Source organism: Leptonychotes weddellii, chromosome 1 (assembly GCF_054177405.1).
Source record: "Leptonychotes weddellii isolate Sample4059 chromosome 1, ASM5417740v2, whole genome shotgun sequence".
Classification (NCBI taxonomy): Eukaryota; Metazoa; Chordata; class Mammalia; order Carnivora; family Phocidae; genus Leptonychotes; species Leptonychotes weddellii.
The window spans coordinates 140,002,536-140,025,449 of NC_138369.1; the positions used below are offsets into that span (position 1 = coordinate 140,002,536).

The 22,914-nt window shown below is 49.9% G+C and overlaps 2 protein-coding genes across 4 annotated transcripts in view; one reads left to right on the forward strand and one right to left on the reverse strand.

Annotated features, from left to right (window-relative positions):
- CFAP44 (cilia and flagella associated protein 44) overlaps nt 1-6,055 on the forward strand; it is a 140,996-nt gene extending 134,941 nt beyond the window's left edge. Inside the window, exons 34-35 of the mRNA XM_081796961.1 lie at nt 103-237; nt 2,742-6,055. Of these exons, the coding sequence (XP_081653087.1) occupies nt 103-237; nt 2,742-2,933 (327 nt within the window). The 3' untranslated portion in view covers nt 2,934-6,055. The remainder of the gene's footprint in view (nt 1-102; nt 238-2,741) is intronic.
- A 255-nt stretch (nt 6,056-6,310) lies between these two features.
- Nucleotides 6,311-22,914, reverse strand: part of BOC (BOC cell adhesion associated, oncogene regulated) — a 116,332-nt gene continuing 99,728 nt past the window's right edge. For all 3 annotated transcript variants that reach the window (XM_081796978.1, XM_081796970.1, XM_081796973.1), the window contains exons 7-20: nt 21,857-22,150; nt 21,218-21,490; nt 19,548-19,855; nt 16,102-16,264; nt 15,522-15,632; nt 14,806-15,012; nt 14,259-14,440; nt 13,700-13,805; nt 13,265-13,387; nt 10,749-10,970; nt 9,839-10,074; nt 9,546-9,622; nt 8,888-9,081; nt 6,311-7,860 (exon numbers count right to left, since the gene is read on the reverse strand). In XM_081796978.1, coding sequence (XP_081653104.1) covers nt 7,673-7,860; nt 8,888-9,081; nt 9,546-9,622; nt 9,839-10,074; nt 10,749-10,970; nt 13,265-13,387; nt 13,700-13,805; nt 14,259-14,440; nt 14,806-15,012; nt 15,522-15,632; nt 16,102-16,264; nt 19,548-19,855; nt 21,218-21,490; nt 21,857-22,150 — 2,684 coding nt within the window. In that variant the 3' untranslated portion in view covers nt 6,311-7,672. The remainder of the gene's footprint in view (nt 7,861-8,887; nt 9,082-9,545; nt 9,623-9,838; nt 10,075-10,748; nt 10,971-13,264; nt 13,388-13,699; nt 13,806-14,258; nt 14,441-14,805; nt 15,013-15,521; nt 15,633-16,101; nt 16,265-19,547; nt 19,856-21,217; nt 21,491-21,856; nt 22,151-22,914) is intronic.

Below are 22,914 nucleotides of genomic sequence, written 5' to 3' on the forward strand. Positions count from 1 at the left end.
CATATGCATATTTGCTGAATGGTTTTGATCAAATCTGGACATGTATTTTTCTGTTTCCTCTCTTATTTACTTAACCCATTTTACATCTTCCTGTCCTGGCAGGAAAAGATTGCCCAGGTACGATGGGAGTTGATGATGAAGACAAAGGAACACACTAAAAAACTTCATCAGATGAATGATTTATGTATTGAAAAGAAGAAACTTGATTCTCAGTTGAATACACTACAGAACCAGCAGGTATGTTCCTTTTCTTCAGACCTTTTATCAGAGTTGGGGAAGCTCTGTGAAGGTAGCTATTCACAGGAATATCAAGTGCTGGCATTTAAACAAACCTTGATCTTGTACCACTTCCAGTCCACCTGGGACCCTGAGGACATGAAGTTGCTAGTACCCACTTTACAGGTGAGCCTGGGGGACTAGTTTTACTGTATGCCTTTTGCGGGACATGAGTTTACATATGTACTAATCTATGGGGTTTGCCTTAGCCCTGGAGAGGTAAGGTTAGTTAGGTACAAATGACACCAAAATAATCCCTAAATTTGGTAACAAATACCCATTTCCAATATTTGTTTATTTCATTTGATTTAAAGTGGGTATCTTTAATTGTAGGATCTCATATTACTTTATTAAAACACTTGCTACTTTTTATATCTTTCAACTTTTTCTTATATAATATTTATTGAGCCTGACATAATACTTAATACATAGTATATGGTGGATAACTTATTTAATACAGGTTCACTTGATTCAAGGTTCACCTAGGTGAGGTGTCCTCTAGGAACTTAACACATATGCGATATGTTTTAAAATATATATGTCATGTTCTTACAGAAGTATCTGCAAAAACGCCCATTGTTTCCCTTGGTTTTCTTTAAGCATCCTGGAAATGGTCTAAGCCAGGGGTTCACAAAGTGTGGTCCCCCGAAAAACAGCATCAGCATCACCTGGGGAATTTATTAGAAATGCAAATTCTCGGGCCACCCACAGATCTGAATCAGCAGCTCTGGGGGAGGGGCCCAGCCAGCTACATTAACAAGCCTTCCAGATGATTCTGATGCAGGCTAGAGTTTAAGAATTACCTAAGTACAAGTCTAGAAGCAAGAATGAATAAGAGGATTTGGGAGGTTTATTATTGGAAATTCAATATGAGAGGATACTAGAAATCTGAGTATTGAGGGCCCTTTACCCACTGAAGAATTTTCGAATTAATCAGGACGGTGTTCCAGAAGGTTAATGCCTAAACACGATCTTCATAGAATAAGCAGTCATACTTGTTGGCTTTATGTGCTTTGGTAAGTCCAACACACTTGTTGGCTTTATGTGCTTTGGTAAGTCCAGATATATTGGAGAAAAGAGTCTGAAGTGTTTGAGTAGAAGATCAGTTAAATGGGAAAGGAAATTCATAGTATATGTCTCTTTACATAGGAGATCCTTACATATATATCTTTACATAGATAATTTTTATGGTATTAAAGTAATAGATTTTCATGTATAGTCTCTTTACGTGGAATGTCTCATACTGCTACTCTCAAAATACTACTTTCCAAAGCTCAGAGTAGTTAAGTAACTGCCTCGGAGCTAATGAATGGTGCTTAGTTTTTAAACCAAGGTCTGTCCACCTCCAAAGCTGAGTCCATTGCTATTATTCTTCCAACAGTCTAGGCATGAATTGGGATATAGATGGCAAGAACAAAAAAGGATCAGACATTTCAAAGTAAGAATAGCCAAACTTTGACTGGATATGGTGAGGAAAATGAGGGAAAGTTAAGGTGACTTCAAAGTGACCAGCTGGAGTGATGCCATGAGCTGAGGCATGGGTTTAGCTACAAGTAGCCAAAAGCCCTGTGGAGAGTAGCTTAAACAAATAGGGGTCATTTTCCTCACTAACAAGAAGTCTGGAGGTGATGACTGAGGGTTTTTGGCTTAGTGGGCCTGTGATGCCCGGGCCAGTAGCTCTCTGATTCTCTCAGTGATTCTTTGGAGTTTCCTTCGAGGTCACATGATGGCTGCCTCTGCTCTAAGCACAGAGTGGATATACTACATAAGTGTCATCTTCTTCCCTTTAACATGCATTCAAAGCTTTTTGAGCAGGTCCTTATGTCACACGCTCCAGGGCAGGTGCTGGGTAGAGTGGTGAGATCCATCTAGCTCTTAAAGGCACAGGCTCTTGCAAGAAAGATCTCAAAACAGGCATTTAGGTTGAACCATATGAAACTGCCACTTTTTCAACCTAAAAAAGGAGTCTCAGATATAAATTTTAATGGTTCGATCTCATAATCACGATGATACATGATGGATGTTATGTAAGAACACAGAACAGGAAATCCTAATCTAGTCCACAGGACAAAGGACTCCCTAAAAGTGATGTCTGGAGCATAAGCAGGAGTTGGCTGGACAGGAGAAGGAATTGGATGAGGAAATAGAGATTTCCTTTTTGGGAAACAAAATATGGGCTGTATAGAAAATGGGGGTACCCCGTCTTTTATGGTTCCAGTGCTGAGCCCTTCTATAGTAGGAATGAGGGATAGCTATCTTAATGGGATTTGCATTTTAAGAGTTACTCATTAGCCAGAGGGGCACATTTCTAATGGTGGGATTTCAGTGGAAGAATTGAAGGCCCCTCAAAATAAGAAGCAATGGGTATTTAAACTGACAGTAAGATAGGCACTTGTAACATAAGAATGGGGAATTTTTCACATTACATGTGATGCTTAAAGCAGGGAGGTGTTTTCTTTTAACAGGGCAATGCCTTCCAGGGCCCTCGGAAAGCGGACATTGTGGCAAGAGAGAAGGTCACTGAATTGATCCAACTCCAGGCAGAAAGGATTTTGGCCTTAAAGGAAGAGATTGCTCTCTTGCATAAGAAAGGTGGTCTTATCCTACCCCTCATTCAGCCTCCACAAGAGAAGGAGATGAAGCCCATGGGCCTTTAAGTTTGCTTTTTTCTCTCAACTCCGTCCAAGATTTCCGACATACAACTTACCAGAAGTTCTGTTTCCTTGCCGGCTGCAATAGTCCTATTATTTTAAAATGAATTTATTTAAAAGTCTAAGACCAGAACCACTCATATAGTTTTAATAACTTTTCTCCAATTTGGTTATCTTAGAATGGACTCTAGCACTCAACATCTATTTCTTATTGAACTGAACCATTTTAGATCTGTTTGGAGCCCACTGGATTGAATATGGAGGCTTCAGAAGCTGTATGTATCTCAAAACTGCAAGAAAGCATCTGCAATATATCTTGTTTTAGGAAATCTGTCTCTTGCTTATCTGAATTTTTAGCCATCGGCAGGAAAAACTAGCAATCTGTGAGAAAGCTTGCTTGTTTCAGTCCTTGGAAAATCAACTCTGATATTCAGTGTTTTCTGAGAACAAAAAACAAAAGCACGAGCTATTCTGCCAACAGTATCTTAGAATGAGATGCAAATCAGAATTCTGACATTGTTAACTCCACAGAGCAGTTATTTGAGGGCTCAGGATGCAGGAAATGCAGGCAGAGCTGTTAGCTTTGGATTGGCCGAAAGCAAGAGACTACCCAGCTTCCTGAATCACCCCTGGCTTCGGCAAACTCCTCAGCTCTGAATGGAGCAGAGGAGTATGTTTTGCAAAATGGTCAACAAGGCGGCTTTTCTCTGAAGGTGTTTGCAGCTCTACCAGTATTCTAAGTAGTCCCATAGCTTTTCACGTCCTCTGCATTTTCTTCCAGGTTCTAGTCGAGTCATTTGCTGTTTTTGATGTAGACCCCTAAGTCTTGATAGGTTACATCACTCTATCACTCTGAGAGACTGGCTCCAACCATCACTTTTGATTGTGCATAACATTTTAAACTAATTTTTTTTTTTAACATTTTAAACTAATTTGATTGTCCTTTTCGTTTGGGGGTAAGCGGTGATGGGGATTCATGGCTGTACCCATTTAGGAATGATCTCCCTGATATTTGGACCCCTGTTAGTAACAGAGCTTAGCATTTGAGATTCAGAGCTCTCTAGGTCCATATATATGAATGAGCGTCTCCACTGAGCTGTCCCAGAATAGAAGTTAGTCATGGAGAAGGAAAGGTGAGGAAGGCGATATTACATCAGCGTAGAAGGTGACCCGGCAACGTCAAGTCTTCCTAACCTGTGACCAGCCTGCTGATCTGTCCTTCCCCGAGATTAGATAGGACTTGCTTCCTTTCAAAGATTCTTTCATGTTCCTATTTAAGCGATCCAAAAAGTTTGTGCCCAGTAGCTTAAATCCCTGGTGAAGTAGCTTCTGTACTGGAGAGCGCCCTTACTTCCTCTGCTGTACACCCTAAACTCTGGGTGCCCTTCAAGCATCTAACAAAAATTGCTAGTCCTAGCTCTGAGGGTTTTACTTCCTTATTGCTACATGAAGTTACCCCCGAGCATTGCTTAACGCAACAGGCACTTCTCTCACCCAGGGTTCTGAGGGTCAGGGATCTGGGAGCAGCTTAGCAGGCTGCTCTGGGCTCAGAGTCTCTCCCAAGGTTGTGGTCAAGCTGTGAGTTGGGGCCACCCCATGCGAGGCTTGGCTGAAGCCGGAAGGGCTACTTCCAGATGCACTCACGTAGCTGTTTGGCAGGAGGCTTCAGTTCCTCGCTGGCTGGCTACCACAATGAGCAACTGCCTGGATAAAGGGGTTGGTCTCCGGGAAAACCCCGTTCCCTAGGTGGTAGTGAGAGCCAGGGGAAGTTACGTAATCTTCCTGGGCCTCATTTTATTATCTGACAAATGAAGGATTTGGATAAGCTCTAAGTCTCTTTCCCATTCTGAAATTCTGTGATTCTAATCGCAGCAAGAATGACTTTAGAGTCTATGGAAGAGCTGTGGCAAAGACTCCCTGAGTTTTTCAACTCTGTAAAACCAATCAGGATTATTTATCTCCACCCCCCAAATCAAACTAGACTGAATCACCACTTACGTCCACAATAGTCAGGCCTTCATCCTGTAGGTTTGACAATATAGTTAATACTCAGTTGTTTATTTCGAATTTATTTTGAACAAGACCTATAGCTAGCTTTAGTTACATTTCTACGTGATTCCAGACTTAGCCTTAAATCTGTACTTAAGTATAGTATCAGAGTCTTTGGGAAGTTCAGTTTTGGACAGAAGGAGACCACCAGGGTTCAGCTTTGGTGGGGGATAACTTTCCATTCACTCCTGCTCTCCTGATCAGACTGTTCTCTGCCTCTGGCTGTGTTGTGGAGAAAGCTGCCTCACCTCTCAGAGTGAGGCCAAAATCTGTCCACACGGAGTTACCTCTGGGTAAACTGCCAACGTAACTTGGCTATTTTGAACCCTTGTCCACAGTACACTCAAAACCCAACACTGGAAGAAAAAGTAGCTGTCGAGTGAAGCCCTGTGTCACAGTTAGTCACTGTTGCCAAGGCCGGCTGTCCTGTCATGGAGGACTGCCATGCCTGGGGCGGGGGGTGAGCTGTGGGCCTGAGCTGGGCTCTGCACCCCCACCAGCACCTGCCCTAGGTCCTACTCTTCCATTGGTGAATTATATAGCCTTTGCCGGCTGAATCAGACTTTTAAAAGGCACTATAATAATCTGAATCTAAAGAAATATAAAATACAATGAAATCGAATATCTAAGCCATTTTATTTTCTAGGCTAAAATTTAGAGGCCTGATGCCTTTCCTCTTTTCCTGCTATTGGCTAAGGTAAATACACATATTTATCTCATTTAATGTGCCTTAGAAGTGATTTTTCTGTCCTACAATTTTTTTTTTTTTTTTTTTGAGAGCAAAAACCATTCAATATTGTTATGGTTCCAGGGCTGTGCAAAAAGCAATTTTATGTGGGCGCCTGGGTGGCTCAGTTGGTTAAGCGACTGCCTTCGGCTCAGGTCATGATCCTGGAGTCCCGGGATCAAGTCCCGCATCGGGCTCCCTGCTCAGCAGGGAGCCTGCTTCTCCCTCTGACCCTCCCCCCTCTCATGTGCTCTCTGTCTCTCTCATTCTCTCTGTCTCAAATAAATAAATAAAATCTTAAAAAAAAAAAAAAAAGCAATTTTATGTATCACTTCCATAAAGTTCACCAAAATTCACTTCGACAACTACGTGGGATCATCAAGGAGCAAAAAAATAAGTAAAATAAAATTTAAAGCCAGTGGGCTAGGAGGTGAGTTACAGCCCAGCTCTGAGAGACCCTGGCTCAGCTGAGTAAGGACTGAGAGTATTGGCCCTGTCCCACTCCTGGAAGTGACTTTTAGGCCCACAGCGCAGGGTCATAGCTGAAGTTACATCTTATTTCTTCTATCATTTCCATGTTCCTTACAGTCCTTCATTTTATTTCTTAAAGTATTTTTTAAATACAACTTTTCTAAAGATCATGTTGCATCTCGATGAGAACGCTTTTCCCAGTTTAGCTGTCGGACAGAAAAAGCATGTGACAAAGGTAAGCGCAGGCCCGGTATCTCTTCTGGCCAGTAGAGGGTGCACTTGTCCGAGAATCTGGTTTCTCCCACGGGTGACTAGGGTGGAGTGCGTCTGGCCCCAGGACTCGTAACCAGATTGAGAGTCTCAGGCTGCATTGCATCTGTAACTCACCTTTGCTGAAATCTAGCACACAATTTCCCTCCTGAGAACGGCTGAGTGTTAGGGCTTTCAGTGCAAAGCTTCAGCCTCCAGCTAGTGCCAGTTGCAGGTATAAAGGTTGATCCTGTGGTTGTATGGAAGTAAGTAAATGTTGATTTTAGATGACTAGTGGGTCAACTCCTCTGGCAATGTTGGTCTATCTTTGGAAAGAAAAGTGAGTTTTACCAGGTACCGCACATGCACATGCAGCCTAGCATTTAACTAAACGGCATTCTGGAGAATATACTTCGTCTTCCACACGTATCTCTGTGACCAAAGCTTTACCTCGAGTCCATTCAGTAAGAGAGCTGCGAATCTGCTTAACTACTTCACACTGTCTCCCTCTCGGACTAAACAGTTACTAACACAATACTTAAAAAGACAAAGAATTAGACATCTGCTACCTTTTCCAGCTCTCAGACTCTTGACAGAGTTGAAATGTCACAAGTGGAGATTTTCTTCAAATACTCAAACTGAATCCTAACATCTAAAGAGGATGCTGACTCATATGTGACTAAGTTGAAGGTTACAGGGAAGACTAAACATTTATTTAGAAGTTACAGTGTTTGTTTTTACAGAGATAGGTTGCCACAGATTATTGATTCTGGAAGGTTTGTTAATACTTATAGGACTATACACATCTTAGTCTATTCTCATGAGCATCTTCTGAAAACGTCTCCTGTAGTACCCGGTCCAGCCGTCTTCACGAGTGTCTCCAGCCTGTGATGGGGCCCTTGCTTTTCCCTCATCATTGGTCATGGACAGTGTGCCTAAGATTCGTCCTCTCAGCAGCTTCTCTGGGGGCCTTGTGCGGCCTCCTGGATGGTGGCAGAGGTGCTCAGTGAAGGGCTGCCGCCTCAGTCTGTGTTACTCTTGCCAGGTGGAATCCTGTTACGGGGGCTTCTTTGATTTCCCCCTCAAACCTCAGTGGGTAGGATTCTCTGTGTCTCTCCAGAATTATAAAAACACATATACATTTATTTACAAGTGCATAAATATATAAATATGGCTATTATAGAAAAATAAATACCAATTTTCTCTTTTTAAAAACAATATATAGTCTTTCTGGGATATTGGTTTCTGCCTAAATTGTAGGAGGTGGTGTGTCAAAAGCTACGTGCACTGGTGAGCTGGGGGAGAGCTGCATCCCAAGTTCCTGCCCTACGTAGGCCCCTGCGGGGTGCTGGGAACACCAGTCTCCTCCACCCACTTGGCAGGAGTTAGGCCTGTCCACCTCTTCAACCGGTACAAGGCCCAAGCAGCACAGCGGCCCTGAGGGGAGAGAAAGATGGAAAACATTAAAATCCAGACTGACCAGGGACCGTTGCTCAGGGTACTGGGCCAGTCTCTGTGACGGGAGTTGGTTATACTAGCCCTAAAAGAGGCAGAAACACGTAACTACGGCAAGGGCATTTCTGTTCTCAGGTCTCAGAGACATGGGGGGGCACTTGTTACCCATGTCCCACCTACACATTTCAGTGAGGGAACCCCCGAGACTCTCAAGCAACTAAGCCTATACCCTGGAGCAGATGAAGTCAGCTGAGCCCATGAAATGTGGACGAGAGCCCTGTTCTCTCCAGACATAAGCTGCTAGTCTACCCCTCTGATATGATTTCTCTGGGCATAATCATCCCACCCCAGATGGAGTCCGGTTTTGATGATGCTGGGGTCTGGCTCTAGGAGGTGGCTGTCTTAGAATTTTATCTCCCAGAGACAGAGTCTAGGATCGGACATTCATGCCATGGAAACTAAGAAGCATTAGCCAATTGTCCGAATCAGCATGGGCCCCAACCAAGTGTCCACTGATTTCCAAGAGCCTGGCACGAAGGAGGACTGTGGGGCAGGCGGTGTGCACTGAGGCCCCGGAGAAAAGGCTCTGTGGAAGCACAGAGTTAGGAGGGTGATGTGAGAACTCAGTTGCTTAATGGCTGATATCACCTCATTCCTTAATTAAGAGACAAGACCCAACAAAGCAAGGTATTTGGGGTGATTAGAGAATGCCTCTTGGTGTGATGAGAGGCGGTAGGAATTTGTGAATGGTCTTAAGATGCCGAGACCAAAAGGGCTTCTTTCTCTGAAATGGGGATGTGTCCTTTTCTCAGCTTTTTAGAGCCGGCCCCACCTGGTTTGCCCCCACAGGCTCGCTCCCTGTCTCTCCCATAGAAAAGCTGTTGGATGGCTCTTAACACCACCTTTGAGGACTGTTCTCTCCCCCTCTCTAGGCCACTGTGGGGTTATGGACACCTACTTCATGTCATCCCCGGCCTGTGCCATTTCCTGCCCTGCCCCCGGCACCAACCTCGGTGAAAAAGAGGGTCCCAGGCGGCTTCCAGCCCAGGGCTCTGGGGTACGTCCCTTGCGCCTGACTGGCCTGTGGCGGCGGGCTGCTCCTGGAGGCGGCGGCAGTCTTGGTGGGGCTGGAGCAGCAGGCGAGTTGAGTCATCAGGCAGTGTACATGAGAAAGAGCCCTCGTCTGGGCTAGCCTTGGGAGCCCTGCGGGCGCGAGACCAGATGGAGAAGTGAGGTGGAGGCCGCGTGGGCCTGTCCGCTCACCGCCCCGTCTGAGGGCGTCAGAGCTGACCATTTGAACAGTAAGAGGCGCCATATCACCACTTCCGTGGGTAATGCTAGTCCATTTCCATTTTTTTCTGTGGAAGTTCTGGGTGCGTGAAAGGATGTGCAGTCAGGTGCCGAGGGGCCTGTGGACCGAGCCGGTTGCATGTGGCTGCTCTGGCCTGCCGAGCGAGGGCAGGACTCTGACAGGCCCACCCATGCCGCAAAGCAGGCAGGGCATTATAACTGCAAACACAACACCTCCTTAGGAGACGAGTCCGGCGGAGCGGGTTGTCAGATGTGCCCCCCTCCCCGGCCCCCCTCAGTGCCTGAGCCTGGGTGTGAGGAGCTTTTGGGAAAGAAAGCTCTGGAGCGGAAGGCAGGGATGGGAGAGGCCTGGTTACCTGGGAATCTGGTGACTGGGGGGGTCATATCCGGTGCCAAGAATGGTCTGCGTTAGCGGGCCGCTGGTGTCTTCCTGCTGCTCAAAAGAAAGAGTAACAAAAAGGTCACATCAGAGTCCAGGTAGCTTTCCTGTTCGCTGTTCGACAGAATGAGCCGTTCCTTCCTGACTAAAGAGAGCCAGACCCGGCAGCCCAGGATTCAAGGCTGGAAGGGAAAAACCCCCAGGAGGCAGCCCAACAACCCCCCTGTGCTGGCCCGCACCTATGTGCCCACATTCCCAGGATTACGTTACCTGCTGAAGCACCCCTGGGCAGTGCTGCTGAGCTTTCACGCCTGGGTAGCCCAGGGCAGCTGCAGGGCAGCCCCTGTTCCCGTGGATCCCACTGGCACAGGCCCGGCTACTGGTACCACTGAGGTAGGGCTGCCCATTGGCCTGGTGGCCTGGGAGTCCTCCCAGTGGTACCATAGTGTATTGGCAGGAGGAGGACAGAAGGGCACTTCGAGGAAAACCCAGGTCTGTGGTATGTTCTGGAACGACAGAAGGACAGAGGTATGCTTAGGCCAAGGAGGCCCAGGGCAGCCTCCAGTACCATAGAAAGCTCAGAAAACTTCTGACTACACTGGGTAAAATGAGGTACGCAGGGAACTGACACTGCCTCAGGGATGAGAATATTCTCTCTCCGAATATTCTTCCAGTCACCCACTTCTAACATTTAACTCTTTTCTGCAGTGGGGAGAAGGGTGAGGAGATACAGGGGCAAGAAGTGGTGAGCCAACAGAAGCAATATTTAAATGAGGCAAGTTGCCCAGACGTGTTGCCATTTGAAGCAGAAATTAGTGGGTAACAGGCTAAGAGGGGAAGCTCAAGGCATCCGCAGGCCCAGAGAAGCAGCAGGGAGGACATGGGGTCCATTTGCAACATGAACATGTGGTCAGAGCAGCAGCTTCAGACATGGAAAGGAGTTGGAGCCAGGTAAGTACTGAGCTCCAGAGACTCAGAGAAGACAGACCACTTCCACTGCATGCTTTCCATCTGCCAAGGCCCATGAACTGGGAGGAAAGGGCCTGGGCGTGGCGTATTTTTCTCTCTCTGAGCCCTGTGGGGGGACCCAGGAGCTTACGCTCTAGTGAATGCGAAGCAGGGCGCCTCCTCCCCTCCCTGGGCTCCTCCCCGAGGTGCCGAGGTGGGGTCACTCACTCACTTTGCTTAGACCAGGCCCTCCACAAACAGAAGGGGATGAAGGCGACAATGATGAGGACGATGGAGCCTAGGACGACCCCAACAATCAGGTAGGGCAGGTCGCTGGAGCGTGCCACCATGGCCCCGGTGCCCACAGGCCGCTCTGCGGTTTCCGGGGGTGGCAGCTGAGGTGGGGCCAGAGTTGGGGGTGGGAGCCGACCGGGCTGACCAGAAGACTTCCGGGCTGTAATTGTGGACAAAACTCACTTCAGCATCGATTATTTGACATTTCCCTCCCAACAAACAAAAAACAGCACCAACAACAAACCTGATTCCGTGGGACTGGGAAATGGGGTCAAACTCACAAGGCAGTGCCTCAAACTCTGTATTAGATGAGTGCGGTGTCCAAGCTCAGCATGAAACTGGCCTCTAATGGGAGATTTGATATTGCTGAAGGGAACTGAACCTTCTATTTCAAAACACAACCTGAGATATTTGTGAGCCAAGCACTGAATCAGACTGGGTCTTTTGGGCAGAAGAGGTGTAGGGCTTTTCTCAGAGAATAGCCGGTGAACTTTTGGAAGAAAATCTTTAAAAAAAAAAAAAAAATGCATGAGGGGCACCTGAGTGGCTCAGTCAGTTAAGCGTCTGCCTTCGGTTCAGGTCATGATCCCGGAATCCTGGGATCGAGCCCCACATCGGGCTCCTTGCTCAGTAGGGAGCCTGCTTCTCCCTCTGCCCCTCACCCCATTCCTGCTCTCTCTCTCACTCTCTCTCTCAAATAAGTAAATAAAATCTTTAAAAAAATGCATGAAACCAGCAAAAGAACTGGGAATGGCAGAATTTACCCATGGATTTGCTATTCCTGGGCAGATAAGGGATGCAAAGTCCTAGGTCTGAGCCTGGCCGCAGAGCAGGGGGATGGAGGTGGGGAGATGCGCTAGGACATTCAGTAACCGGGAACCACCACTTCTCCAACACGACGGCGACTCCTCCTGTGGCTCATGCTAGTAGCGGGCTGTGTCTGACCTGTTAACTCCCGTGCACAGCCGTCTGCCTCTCGACCCTGACAGCACGGCTGGGGATCTCCCGCTACCTCTCCGAGGGCTGCCGCTTGCCTTTTTCTGTCTTCTCCTCAGAACTGCCAGCCCTCCTCGACCCTCTCAGGCCACACTCTCTCTACTCTGTCCTGTGTCCTGATGGCTGCCAAGTCCCTGTGCCCGGGGCCCTCCCCTGCCGACAGACCTGCTTCTCTTTCAGGGTCTCGGAAGAATCAGCCCCAGGAAGTCTCTGAGTGGTTTCCCCTTGCTCCTTCCCTTCTCCTGGGCTCTGCTGCTCTTCTGGCTTCCCCACTTCAATAAATGGCAACATCATCCCTGCGCACTTTGTGCTAGACACCTCACTCTGAGTTCACTCTGAACTCCCCTCACTCTCCCCCGGCCCCGATGTGCTAGCGGGCCCTGGTCCTACCCCCACATCCTTCAGGACAGACTCCAACTCGTCCCTTCTCTTCGCCCATACTTCACAGGCGCCGCGCTCTCCCCCAGCCCGCTCCTGCAGAGACACCAGGAAGCCCTCTCGACCCCACGGCCACAGGGTCCTTGATGATCCAATGCCCACGGAACCCTCGGGCCCTTCCCTGAGCATTCCCTCTCTCGTTCTCCTTCTAGATGCCACACCCTCCAACCACGGGGCGCTACTTGCAGGCAGACCCTGTCCCCCAGGCTAGACCCACCTGAAGCTTCAAGCCCTAGAAGCCGGGGTGAAGCCTCTGCTCTTTGCCCCGGGCACTCTGTGTGCCACGTGCTGCAGGACTTCCAGCCCCTCCCTTCCCTGCACAGGGGGGAAGCGGGCAGGGAGTGCACACAGGGGGCACTCCGCCTTTGCTGAATAGGGGAGGAAAGCAGTGCAAAGCTAGAGAGACAATGTTGCCAATGTCGGGAAAATGGATTCTTTTTTGTCTCCATTCCTATTCCTTTGTGATCCTCTCCTGATTCTGTTCTTTGCAATATACCTCCGTTAGACGTTTCCATATTTGCAAAATGGAGATGGTGGTATCTATCCACTTGACCAAGGTGCAAATATTAACAAGTTATTATGTGGAGATGTCTAACATGCTTCAGTGCAGAGAAAGAATCCAGGCTTGTCGTTAGATGAATTTGGCCCAAAGTGTGCTCCACCCCTAACTGGCTAAGTGAACTTGCTCAGTTTCTTTCCTACGCCATGGAATTGTAGTTAAATTCAGTAAACCAACCAATATAAGTACCAAAATTTATCAGACTATAGTGTTTATAGAAAGTTCTGACCTTAAGGATGGGTTCTATTCCATGAGTTCATCATGTATGAGTTAATTCCCCACTTCCTTGAAGCCATCAGGATGGCAACCCTATTCATACCTGAGGCCCAGGAAAATGAACAGAAGGGTTAAAAATGGCAAGGTTTAGGAGTACTTAGAAAATAAGGCGTCTTCATGGGGAAGAGTTACCAGCCTGCCACATGGAATAGCAAGAGGAGAGCAGAGAGCCTAAAGAGAATCACCTTTGGTTTCGCAGATCATCACGTTGCTGAACTCACTCTCCCCACCCTCATTGAAGCACTGCATCTTAATGTCGTAGGAGGTCTCTGGCTGCAGGTGGCTGATGGAATGCCAGTATCGATCCCCTGGAAAACAAAGCAAGAAAGTCACACGTAGTGATATGCATCTGGTCTGTCTGGAACCAGTCACAGTTGGACTCGGACGGGGGTGTGTGTGTCTGGGCTGGTGCTGTGAATGCCGCAGGGCACCCTGGGGCGGAGGAGCACTGGAGGAAAGGAAGCATGTGGGTTTATGATCTTGATGACCCTAGGTGTGTCACGGGTCCATGAAATGCGCATGGATGCTTTGTGGCCCACCAGCCCAGGTTTTATGCTTTCACCAACACCTAGGCCCCCCTTGCCAACAGAGAAAACCATTTCACCTGAGGTGCTGCTTACCTTCCACCATATCCTTCTTGTAGTCACTATCATTGTCACTGTCTGTGGGTCGATAATAGATATAAAAGCCATGGATTGGGGTGTTGTTGTTACTTGCTGGAATATACTATAGGGAATGGAGAAGAAAAACAAGTTGCCCATGGAGCAGAGAAATCATATGAATAGAAGCACTGGTGGATAGAAATTTTACCCCAGCCTGGAGTTTAAAAATTCACTGAGGGAGCCTAGAAAATACTTCTGCTGATATTTCCAAGGCTTTCTGGGGGAAGGCTGTAAGATCACTTGTTATTTAGCCTAAAGGTCCCCCAGCTCTTGGAGACCAGAAATGGCCATTTCTCCAAAGATGTAAGTCCCCTCTAAACCTGCTTGGGTACCATAGGATGAGGCTCTCTGGCTCAATTCCCAGGTATGGGGGGTTTGGGGGGTGGCCACTTAAGGGGAAGGATCTTAGAAGGGCAGAAAAGTGATTCCTTCCTGCTCCTGCTGCTGCAGCAGCCAGCCCCTGTCATCATGAAGCTAGGCCCCATCTCCCCGTTGCACTCTGTGCGAGGCCACTTACCATCCACTTGAGCATGATGGTGGTCTCGTTGATAGCATCAGTGAAGGTGATGTAAGGGCCTGCCACAGGCCTCTCGTACACACGGCCACTATAGCTCGACACCACATACGGCCGGGAGGGGGCGCTGGGCTCACTCTCCCCCAGCATGTTCAGAGCCCTGACACGGAACTTGTAGGAGGTGCCTGGTAAGAGACACTCACTTGAACCCAGGAGCTCGAAAACACACTTCTGACTCACCCCCACCCAGCACACCCAGAACCTGGAGGGATCTTTTGGGTAGCCCTTCCCCAAACGCCAGTCCCCAAAGGACACAAGAACTCCCATCTTCTTCAGAAAGGAGCCACAGAGGGGAGAGCTATGGACCTCTTACGGAGAGAGGGAGGATAAGGAAGGGTTTGTAGAATGGAGGGGACACCACCAAGAGCATCCATGTACGCAAGATGGGGGGGGGCAGACCAGCAGAAAGAAGAGCCTCCAAAGTTTTGACTGTTTTCTGAGGGGTCGGGGACAGCTGGAGGACCAGGTGGGACAGTGGCCAGACCCCTACCTTTCTCTAGGCCAGTGATCTCCACTGAGAGCCGGGAAGGAGGGATGGCACTGGTGGCCAGAATCCAGTCCCCCACTTTCTTTAGCTTCTTGTACTCCACACGGAAGGACTGGATTGGGAAGCCACCATTCCCACGGGGAATCCAGGTCACATACACTGACGTCTCAGAGGCCATGGAGATAGTGGGCCTGTCTGGAGCTTCAGGGGCTGGAGAAAACCATACGTGAGGGAAGAAGGAAGCAGGAGGGACACGATAAGGTAGTTGTATTGCAACTGGACTTGGCCTGTTCCTGACTGGGGCCTGTTACCTGCCCCCACCAACCTTCCCCGTCTGGTGGCCGTATCAGATCTTCCAGAGCTACCTGGGTCACCTTCTCCCAGAAGAAGCCCTTGAGCTAGGGCCCCTAGAACCATGCTTCTGCAATGTCAGACTGTGGAGGGCCCAGAGTCTGTGGCTCTCTCCTCTGTGCTGTCTGGACCCACAGGGTTAGCAATCCTTACCCCCCATGTCAGACTAACATTTTACTTGAAAAACTCCAATCTACGTTTTCTTATTGGGGTTGGCTGGGGAGATGCCAGGAAAATATCATAAGGCTTCCCGGACCCACGGAACAAGACCCCATTCCACCTGCAGCAGTGAGCCTTCTGAGGCGGTGGGCCTGGTTCCAGTCCTGACTCCTGCTCGCTCCCGCCCCTCTGAGCTGCTGGGGGCTTACGAGAGAGGCGGCCGTGGTCTGGCTGACTGCTGCTCTGGGGGCTGGCTCCGGGGTCGTCTCTCTGGATCTGCTGCTCCTTGCTGGCCATGACGTCAGGTTTGGGCCGCCGTCCTGGAGGGAAATGAGATCGAAACCAGCGGATGGGGTAGCATGTATTAGGTCTCCCTTTCCAGAGAGTTCTTTGAGCCTGAGACTCTGCTGGGGGGCGTCTAACAGGGTGATGCAAATCATACAGGACATTGGCAGTGTGGTCGGATTCCTAGCTCTGCCTGACCATTATGGTACTGTGCCTGGCCCCAGTGTGCGACTGTGTGTGTGTGTGTGTGTGTGTGTGCATGTGTGTGGGTACACACACGGGTATGCAAGGGGGGCGGTGGCCAGAGACGTCAGCTGGCAGCTCTCCTGATGAGACACAGGACCTCAGCCTGGGCTCATAAACCACAGGGAGGCAACAGCTGAAAGGAAGATAAAGTTCAAGGTGAACAGCTGGGCCAAGGCGAGCAGGGCTTCCCCTCCTGGGCCTGGCAGGATTTGCTCAGGCCCACAAAACCCCGAGCTGGGGGCAATGTGTGACTCTTACCAGTTCGGAAGGTGACCATGGCTGTCTGGCCTTCGCCTCCACAGTTGTAAGCTGCCATCTCCACTTCATACAAACTCCCAGGGTCGAGTCTGGTGAGGGTCAGGCGGTGCTGGCTGGCTGCAATGCTGGAGACGGTCCAATTGTCAGAGGAGTTTGTGACCTGCTGGAGAAGGTAGCTGGTATCAGAACTGGCCCAAACTGGCCGTGGTTTGTGGAGAAAGCAGAATGGAGTCCAGCAGGGCAGAAGGAAGGGAAGGACAGTGGGCCGGGTTTGGGGAGGGGTGGTGCTGCTGAGCGCAGACTGGTCCTGCAGGCTCTGGAACTTCTATCCTCACTGGGACAGTGAAGTAGGCTCCCTGGTTCCTCATTTAACCATCCCATCAAAGAAAATTCAGTGGGGAGGGTCGACATGCCTCTTATAGCTGAGAATTTCTCCAAATACCTCCTATCTGTATTTCTGAAAACCTCCGCATTTAACTTTTTTTCTCCTTGCTCTATTTAAACCAAATAAACACAGTCCCTTAAGTTTATGTTCTGGGAGGATGATTAGGAGGATAAAAGCAGCAGCACCAGTAGAAAGAATCTCGGTTGCTGAGTGCTTACTGTGTGCTCAGCATGGAAGCAAGCACTTTACAGGCCCTATGAAGAGCTTTCATGACAACAGACCAAGAGACAGGTGCTAGTTTTTTTCCTGCTTCACAAATGCCAAGGCTTGGAGAGAGGAGTAATCTGTCTACAGCTACCTTGCTAGTGAGTGCAAAAACCATGACTTGACTCCAGAGGGCACATTCATAATCATATGCAACTCATCCTAGAAAGAAAGAAAGTCTGGGAGCCAGAAAATCTTGAGTTTAAATCCTGATTGTGTCTCTAAATCCAGCTGTGTAACCCTGAGCCAGTTCCCTAACCTCTCTGATCCCTAAGGTTTTCATTTCTAAAAGGAGTCAAATAAAAGCTCTCAGTTTTTTCTGAGGATTAAACGAGATGATGTATATAAAGTGTCAGGCACTGAACTTGGGACACAGTAGGTTCCGAGCGAGGGCCTGGCCCCTTCTCCGGACTCGCCCCACATCCTCCACTTGGTGGGTTGCTGCCATTTTGATCCTCCTCTTTCCACTCCTGTCCTCACGCCTTGCTTTGTGCTTAAAAACTGCGGATGAATTGTAACTATTATGGATTAACCTTTAATGGCCCCAAATTCCTAGCTCTTTACATAAAAAAATCCAGGCTCCCTCCCGAACAGGTGATGTCGAGAGGCTGCTTCATCTCACCTACCCTACCTTTCAGGACAAAAGATTTAACTGCCAACAGTGCACATCTCACAGAGTCTGCAGGGACCTGAGCTGTGGTTTGCTCAAGAATTAAACAGCTGGTAGGAAAAGCCCTTATCCCTAAGCAGAATATTCCGAAGTAGAACAAAACCTTCTATTCAAGGGACAGGGATGGTCTGGGCTCATTTATGTCTGACTTCCTGGATTTGTTCCAAGGGAAGAAGTTTTTACAAACTGTGAATCCTCAGTAGTACTGGAAACCCAGACACAGAAGCCCAAGGTCTGCAGATGCGGCAGGAAGTGAAACTGGCTTCACGAATGGGAAAAAGTGAAAATAAGCTGAGTGATTCCCAGTCTCCTGCAAGAGAAGGGGCTGGAAACACAACCTAAACACTCATTTTTCCCTTCAAAATCCTTTCTTGTGTGACGATCCTTAAGACCTGCTAGTCCTTCGAAAAAGGCCCTGCTTGCAAGACATAATTCCTGTCTTGGCTGTGTCCACCTAGCAGCCCCAAGTGCCCCAGAGGCTGGAGCCTAACCAAAGCCAGACCCAGCGGGGGCACGGTCCTCTCACTTTCCCTGTACCCCTTTTCTCCCTTGGCCCTCCCGGCGCTGGCCTCACGCTGCCACTGGGCTCCAAAACAAAACTAAGGAATAGCCTGGTCATTAGTCACTGTCACACGCACACGGGGTGAATGCGGCCTCGGCCTGGCATTTCCGGATCACCACACATGGCCTTTGCCAGCCTGCCTCTTGGTAAAGCAGTTCCATGGCCACCTATTGGCCTGAAAAATATGATTCTTGTTCTCATTGCTGGTTCTTGTCTCCCGGGGACTGTGAGCATTTGGCCTGCCCTGATCTCTGTCTACAACTCGAGATGGAGGTGTCTAGTTACATGGGGAAACAAGGATTAGGACCAGCCCTGCCCCAGAAACTGGGCAGAACAATGCAGCTTTTTGTTACAAATACATTCACCCGCTTTGCTGGCTGGCTATGAAGAGGCCAGCAGGCTGAGTGTTAGTGAAAAATTGCACCCCAACCTCCACCTAGGAGGCAGTTTTGCCTCAGGTGTCTTTCCGACGAGCCAGTGTGTCTGCGGACTTGTCCTGAGCCAAGGTCACAGAGGGAAAGAACAGAATGAGAGGGGCTGGCGGGGTCCAGGGCAGGGGAAAGGGCTACCGTCCAGCCGACATGCCACACTGCAAAGGGCTGGGTTTGTTTTTTGGTTTTGGAGGGGGAGAAGAGTTGCTAAATACTTTTGGTATATAAAATATAGCACCTATAATACATTATCGAAAAACATTTAAAAAAATCCATTAAGAACAATAATTTTCTACTATCTAATGGTCTTAGAAAAAGCAGCACACATCTGGGATGAACAGAAATGCTCTTCCAGGACATTTCTTAAAGGGAACCTTATGTCCTTCTCCCTATGGGGTAACAGCAGGTGAGCTCAGGGCCCTATCTTGCCTCACAGGACACCGTGTCCAAGAGGATGGCCTGGCCACTGTCCCCACAGCCTGCCAGAGCCAGAGGTCCCCTCCCTGTTAGCTCCCGAAACCTCCACCTGGACAGGCCTCCTTCTGTCAAGGAGAAACAGCTGAGGTTTGAGCAACATGATGTGCTTTCACCTCCAACGCCTGCTTGTCAAAGCCGAGCCATTAGGGATCCTGAAAACTGAGGGGGTATTTTACAGTCCTCAGAGAAAACACTTGTTCACAAATATTTGTTTTCCTGGCCCTACAGCTAGCTTGCCATGTGGAGTCCCTGCAGGTATGTGCCCAGTGGAGCTTGCTTCGGTTAAAAAACAAAATAAAAAACAACATCAACGACAAATGACGGGGGGTGGGGGGAGGGCAGGTGATGGTGAACGGGGAGACTGTTCACTCTTCCCCGGAGAGGAGAAGTTGGTGGTGGTAGCTTCTGGGAAACCAGCTCGCAGAGAACCTGAAGGAGCACACATGACTTTTTCCTGGGCCTGTTAGGGAGGCCCAACATGCCTCAACTCACAAGCAACGTCCTGGGAGGTGGCAGGAAAGTACAGCGGAGGAGACAGAAGGTCAAGGGCAGCAGTAGAGATTGCTGGTCCAGGCTGCAGGAACTCAAGGGGAGATGGCTAGCAGGCAGAAACCCCTGCCCAGGTCTGAGAGGTCCGCACAATGCCAGGCACCATACCTTGCGGTGTTTCACCACGTAGTAGAGGATTGGCGCCTGGCCACCACCCTCGTGCCGAGGCCGCCACACCAGCTCGTAGGAGTCCGTCTTGGAGGTCCGGGGTGAGCTGAGGATGATGGGCGCCTCGGCAGGAGCCACCTGCCCCTTCTCTCCGGGGCACTGTGGGGAAGCTGGCTGCACTGATGTCAGGGGCTTTGGGAGCCCTGGGCTCCCCCTTAGCATCTGGTCAGGGCTTCCAGGTCTGGAGGGCAGCGTGGAAGGGGTGGCAGTGTCCAGCTTAGCGTCCTGCCACGGCCTCAGGGTTGTACCTGGAGGACCAAGAAGGAAAGAGAAGGGAAGGAAGAGGATGTTAGTTCCCCTGGTCACTGGCTGAATTGTTGGCCCCAGGGAGAAGACAGAGACGAGTGAGTCTTCCTGTGGGGACAGGAAGAGCCCCCAGCTCAGAGCCTGAGGTGACCATCAGCCCACTGCACACATAGCCAGGCTCTGTGGGAAGAGAGAGGGCTGCATCACTGCCCGGCCAGGAGAGATGGGCAGCCTGGCGCCCTGTGCCCAGGCTTCTCGGCATGGCCCCGGGCGGCAGGCAGGCATCTCGGCAATCTGCTTGTTCTCCTGAGCCCATGCACTAGCCTCACCTCAAGTGATGGTTCGGTTTACTCCCAAGGAACGCTGCACCTTCCTCCTTACGCCTCTGTTGGGGTGGGGGACATGTCCCTTCACTGTGGGGGCTTAGCAGCATGCAGCCTTTTCCTACTCCACTGCAGGGTGGAGGACATGTCCCTTCACTGTGGGGTCTTAGCAGCATGCAGCCTTTTCCTACTCCACTGCGGCAGCCTGGCATGTGAGACGGGAAGCCGGTTGTAACCCCGTCTGAGAATCCGAGAGGCCAGGAGAGGCAGCAGCCCCCTCAGGAGGCATCTGCAGCATCTGCCAGTGCTAGTTCCTCTCCCCGGCCACCTGCGCCACAGAAGGTTGGCGTCTGATCATGTGGATTCAGCGTTATCAAATTACTCCCTTGGTGAATTTGGTTTCCTCCATGAGGAAGTGGAATCTTTGTTGTGCTTCTTTGCACCACCCCCACCATCTAGTCCAGTGCTGAGCACATAGTAACTTATCAGTCAGTACAGGTACCAACTGAAACGAATCAGGCTGAAAAGGACAGACCTGCTTTTCTTTACTCTACGGGATGTCACGGAACCTTAGGAACCCACAGATTCCACAAAATAAAAAGCATTTTTAAAAATACAACAGTAAAGGGGCGCATGGGTGGCTCAGTCGGTTGAATGTCCGACTCTTGGTTTTGGCTCAGGTCATGATCTTGGGGTTGTGGATCGAGCCCCGAGTTGGGCTCTGCGCTCAATGAGGAGTCTCCTTGGGATTCTTTCCCTCTTCCTCCCCCTCTGCCCCTCCCCCTGCTCATGTGCACTCGCTCTCCCTTTCTTTCAAAGGAATAAAAAAAAAACCTTTAAAAAATACAACAGTAAAACGAATCACTTTCACTAGCGAAAATGTACACTTCTGACTTTTAAATAAGTTAATGTAAGCTTAAACTCACAACTAAAAGCCACTTTTATCTATTTTATATATCGGGGTTCTAAGTTGGATTTCAGCTGAGGAAAGAGCTCCGTGAATGTGCAGCTGAGATCTCCAGCCTTTTGGGCTGCACTCACCTGGCCTGGCGGTCCTCAGCTGGACCACGGCATGGGCGCTCCCAACTTCGTTCTCAGCCATGCACTGGTAGACGCCTTCGTCCTCAGGCCCTACGCTGACCACCCGCAGGGCCCCGCGAGACAGTCGGAGGCGCGGGCTAGAGGCGAGGGGCACGGCATTCCTCAGCCATAGCACAGAGGGCGGGGGCTTCCCACGCACCTCACAGGTGAGCTTGGCACTCTGGCCCCATGGGATGACCAGCTGGGACAGCTCCATGGTGACCTCAGGGGGTTCTGCCAGGAAACCAGAGCAGGGGTAAGAAAGGCTGAGGTCTTCCCATCCGGGACCAGACAGGCTGGGGAGGGATCTGTAGTCAGGAATGGGTCCCTCCACCCCCTGTCGGTAGAAGGAAGGTAAGGTTCTTGGGTCTCTTCTGTCAGTCATGACACGAAAGGGCTAGAGAGAAATGCCAGGCCTGTACCCTGGCCCCTGGGATCCAAGCATGCCCAACTCTCTCCGTCCTCTTCCACTACTCACTGGGCATGGGACCTCTCACAAGGCACCTGACCCTGTCTGAGCCTTGGGGTTAGGAGCATCTAGAAAGAGCCCACCGACAATAGAGAAGACCGAGGAGAAGAAAGTCTGCAGGAGACACTCACCAAATACTTGGACGTTATAAAGGATGACTGCTGCACCAGGCTCCCCAACCCCGTTGTCGGCCATGCAGCGGTAAGTCCCTGAGTCCTCCTCACTGGTGGCGTCGATGAGGAGGTTGCTCAGCAGGAAGCGTGTCTTGTTGTAGCCGGCGACACTGGACCCATCCTTGGCCCAGGTGACCCGTGGGGGTGGGATCCCACTGGCCACACACTCCAGGATCAGACTCTGGCCCTTGGTGACGATGATGGTCTGGGCCTCTGGCGGGTAGATGATGCGAGCAGCCTCGGCAGTGGAACCTGGAGGGGCCGGGAGGTAAAGGGCAGCATGTGGGACCAGGACTCAGTGCAGAGGATCCCCTCCATCCCGCCTTAGGTGGCCAGGCCCCAGGAGGCAGTCCCAGACAGTGTGGACTTGGAATCAAACAGCCCCTCAGGGGCTTATGACCTACATAAAGTGAGGCAAGTTACTGAATTCCCCTGGGCCTTGGTTTCTTTATCAAAAACAAGGCCCTCCTTCTGCAGAGAGCTGTTGTAAGAGATGAGGTAATATATTGGAATAGCAGCATCGACACAACATACGTATGAATAACTATGCATGTTGGCAAAGAAAAAGATGAGGGGGTGGACAGAGAAACAAATGGTGTAGGTGACTTTTCCTGCTTGCACTCAGCAAGTGCACCCCAAGTCAAAGGATGAGCTAGGAGACAAGGATCCACGGTATCCCCCACACCACCCATAGGCCTCGGTTCTCAGCATCACTCACGGTGTGAGCACCTCACGGAGCTGAGCGGGACCCACAGTTTAAAGACATGCATTTCCTTCCTTAGCTGTACAGTATCACAGGTTCCCAAAGCAAATCAGCTTCTGGCTCGGCTGCTCAGCTAAGGAAGGAGTGATCTTTTGCCAGCGCTGGGGGAGAAACGGCATAGCACTTACTGGAAGGCAGGTTGCCCTCCAGCGGCCCCTCCCTCTACGTTGGCCTGTGCGATTCTGCTTTAGGTGCCAAGCAGGGGCAGATCTGGGTTTTGGAAGACCTGAGACTTACACAGCTTGGGAGGCCC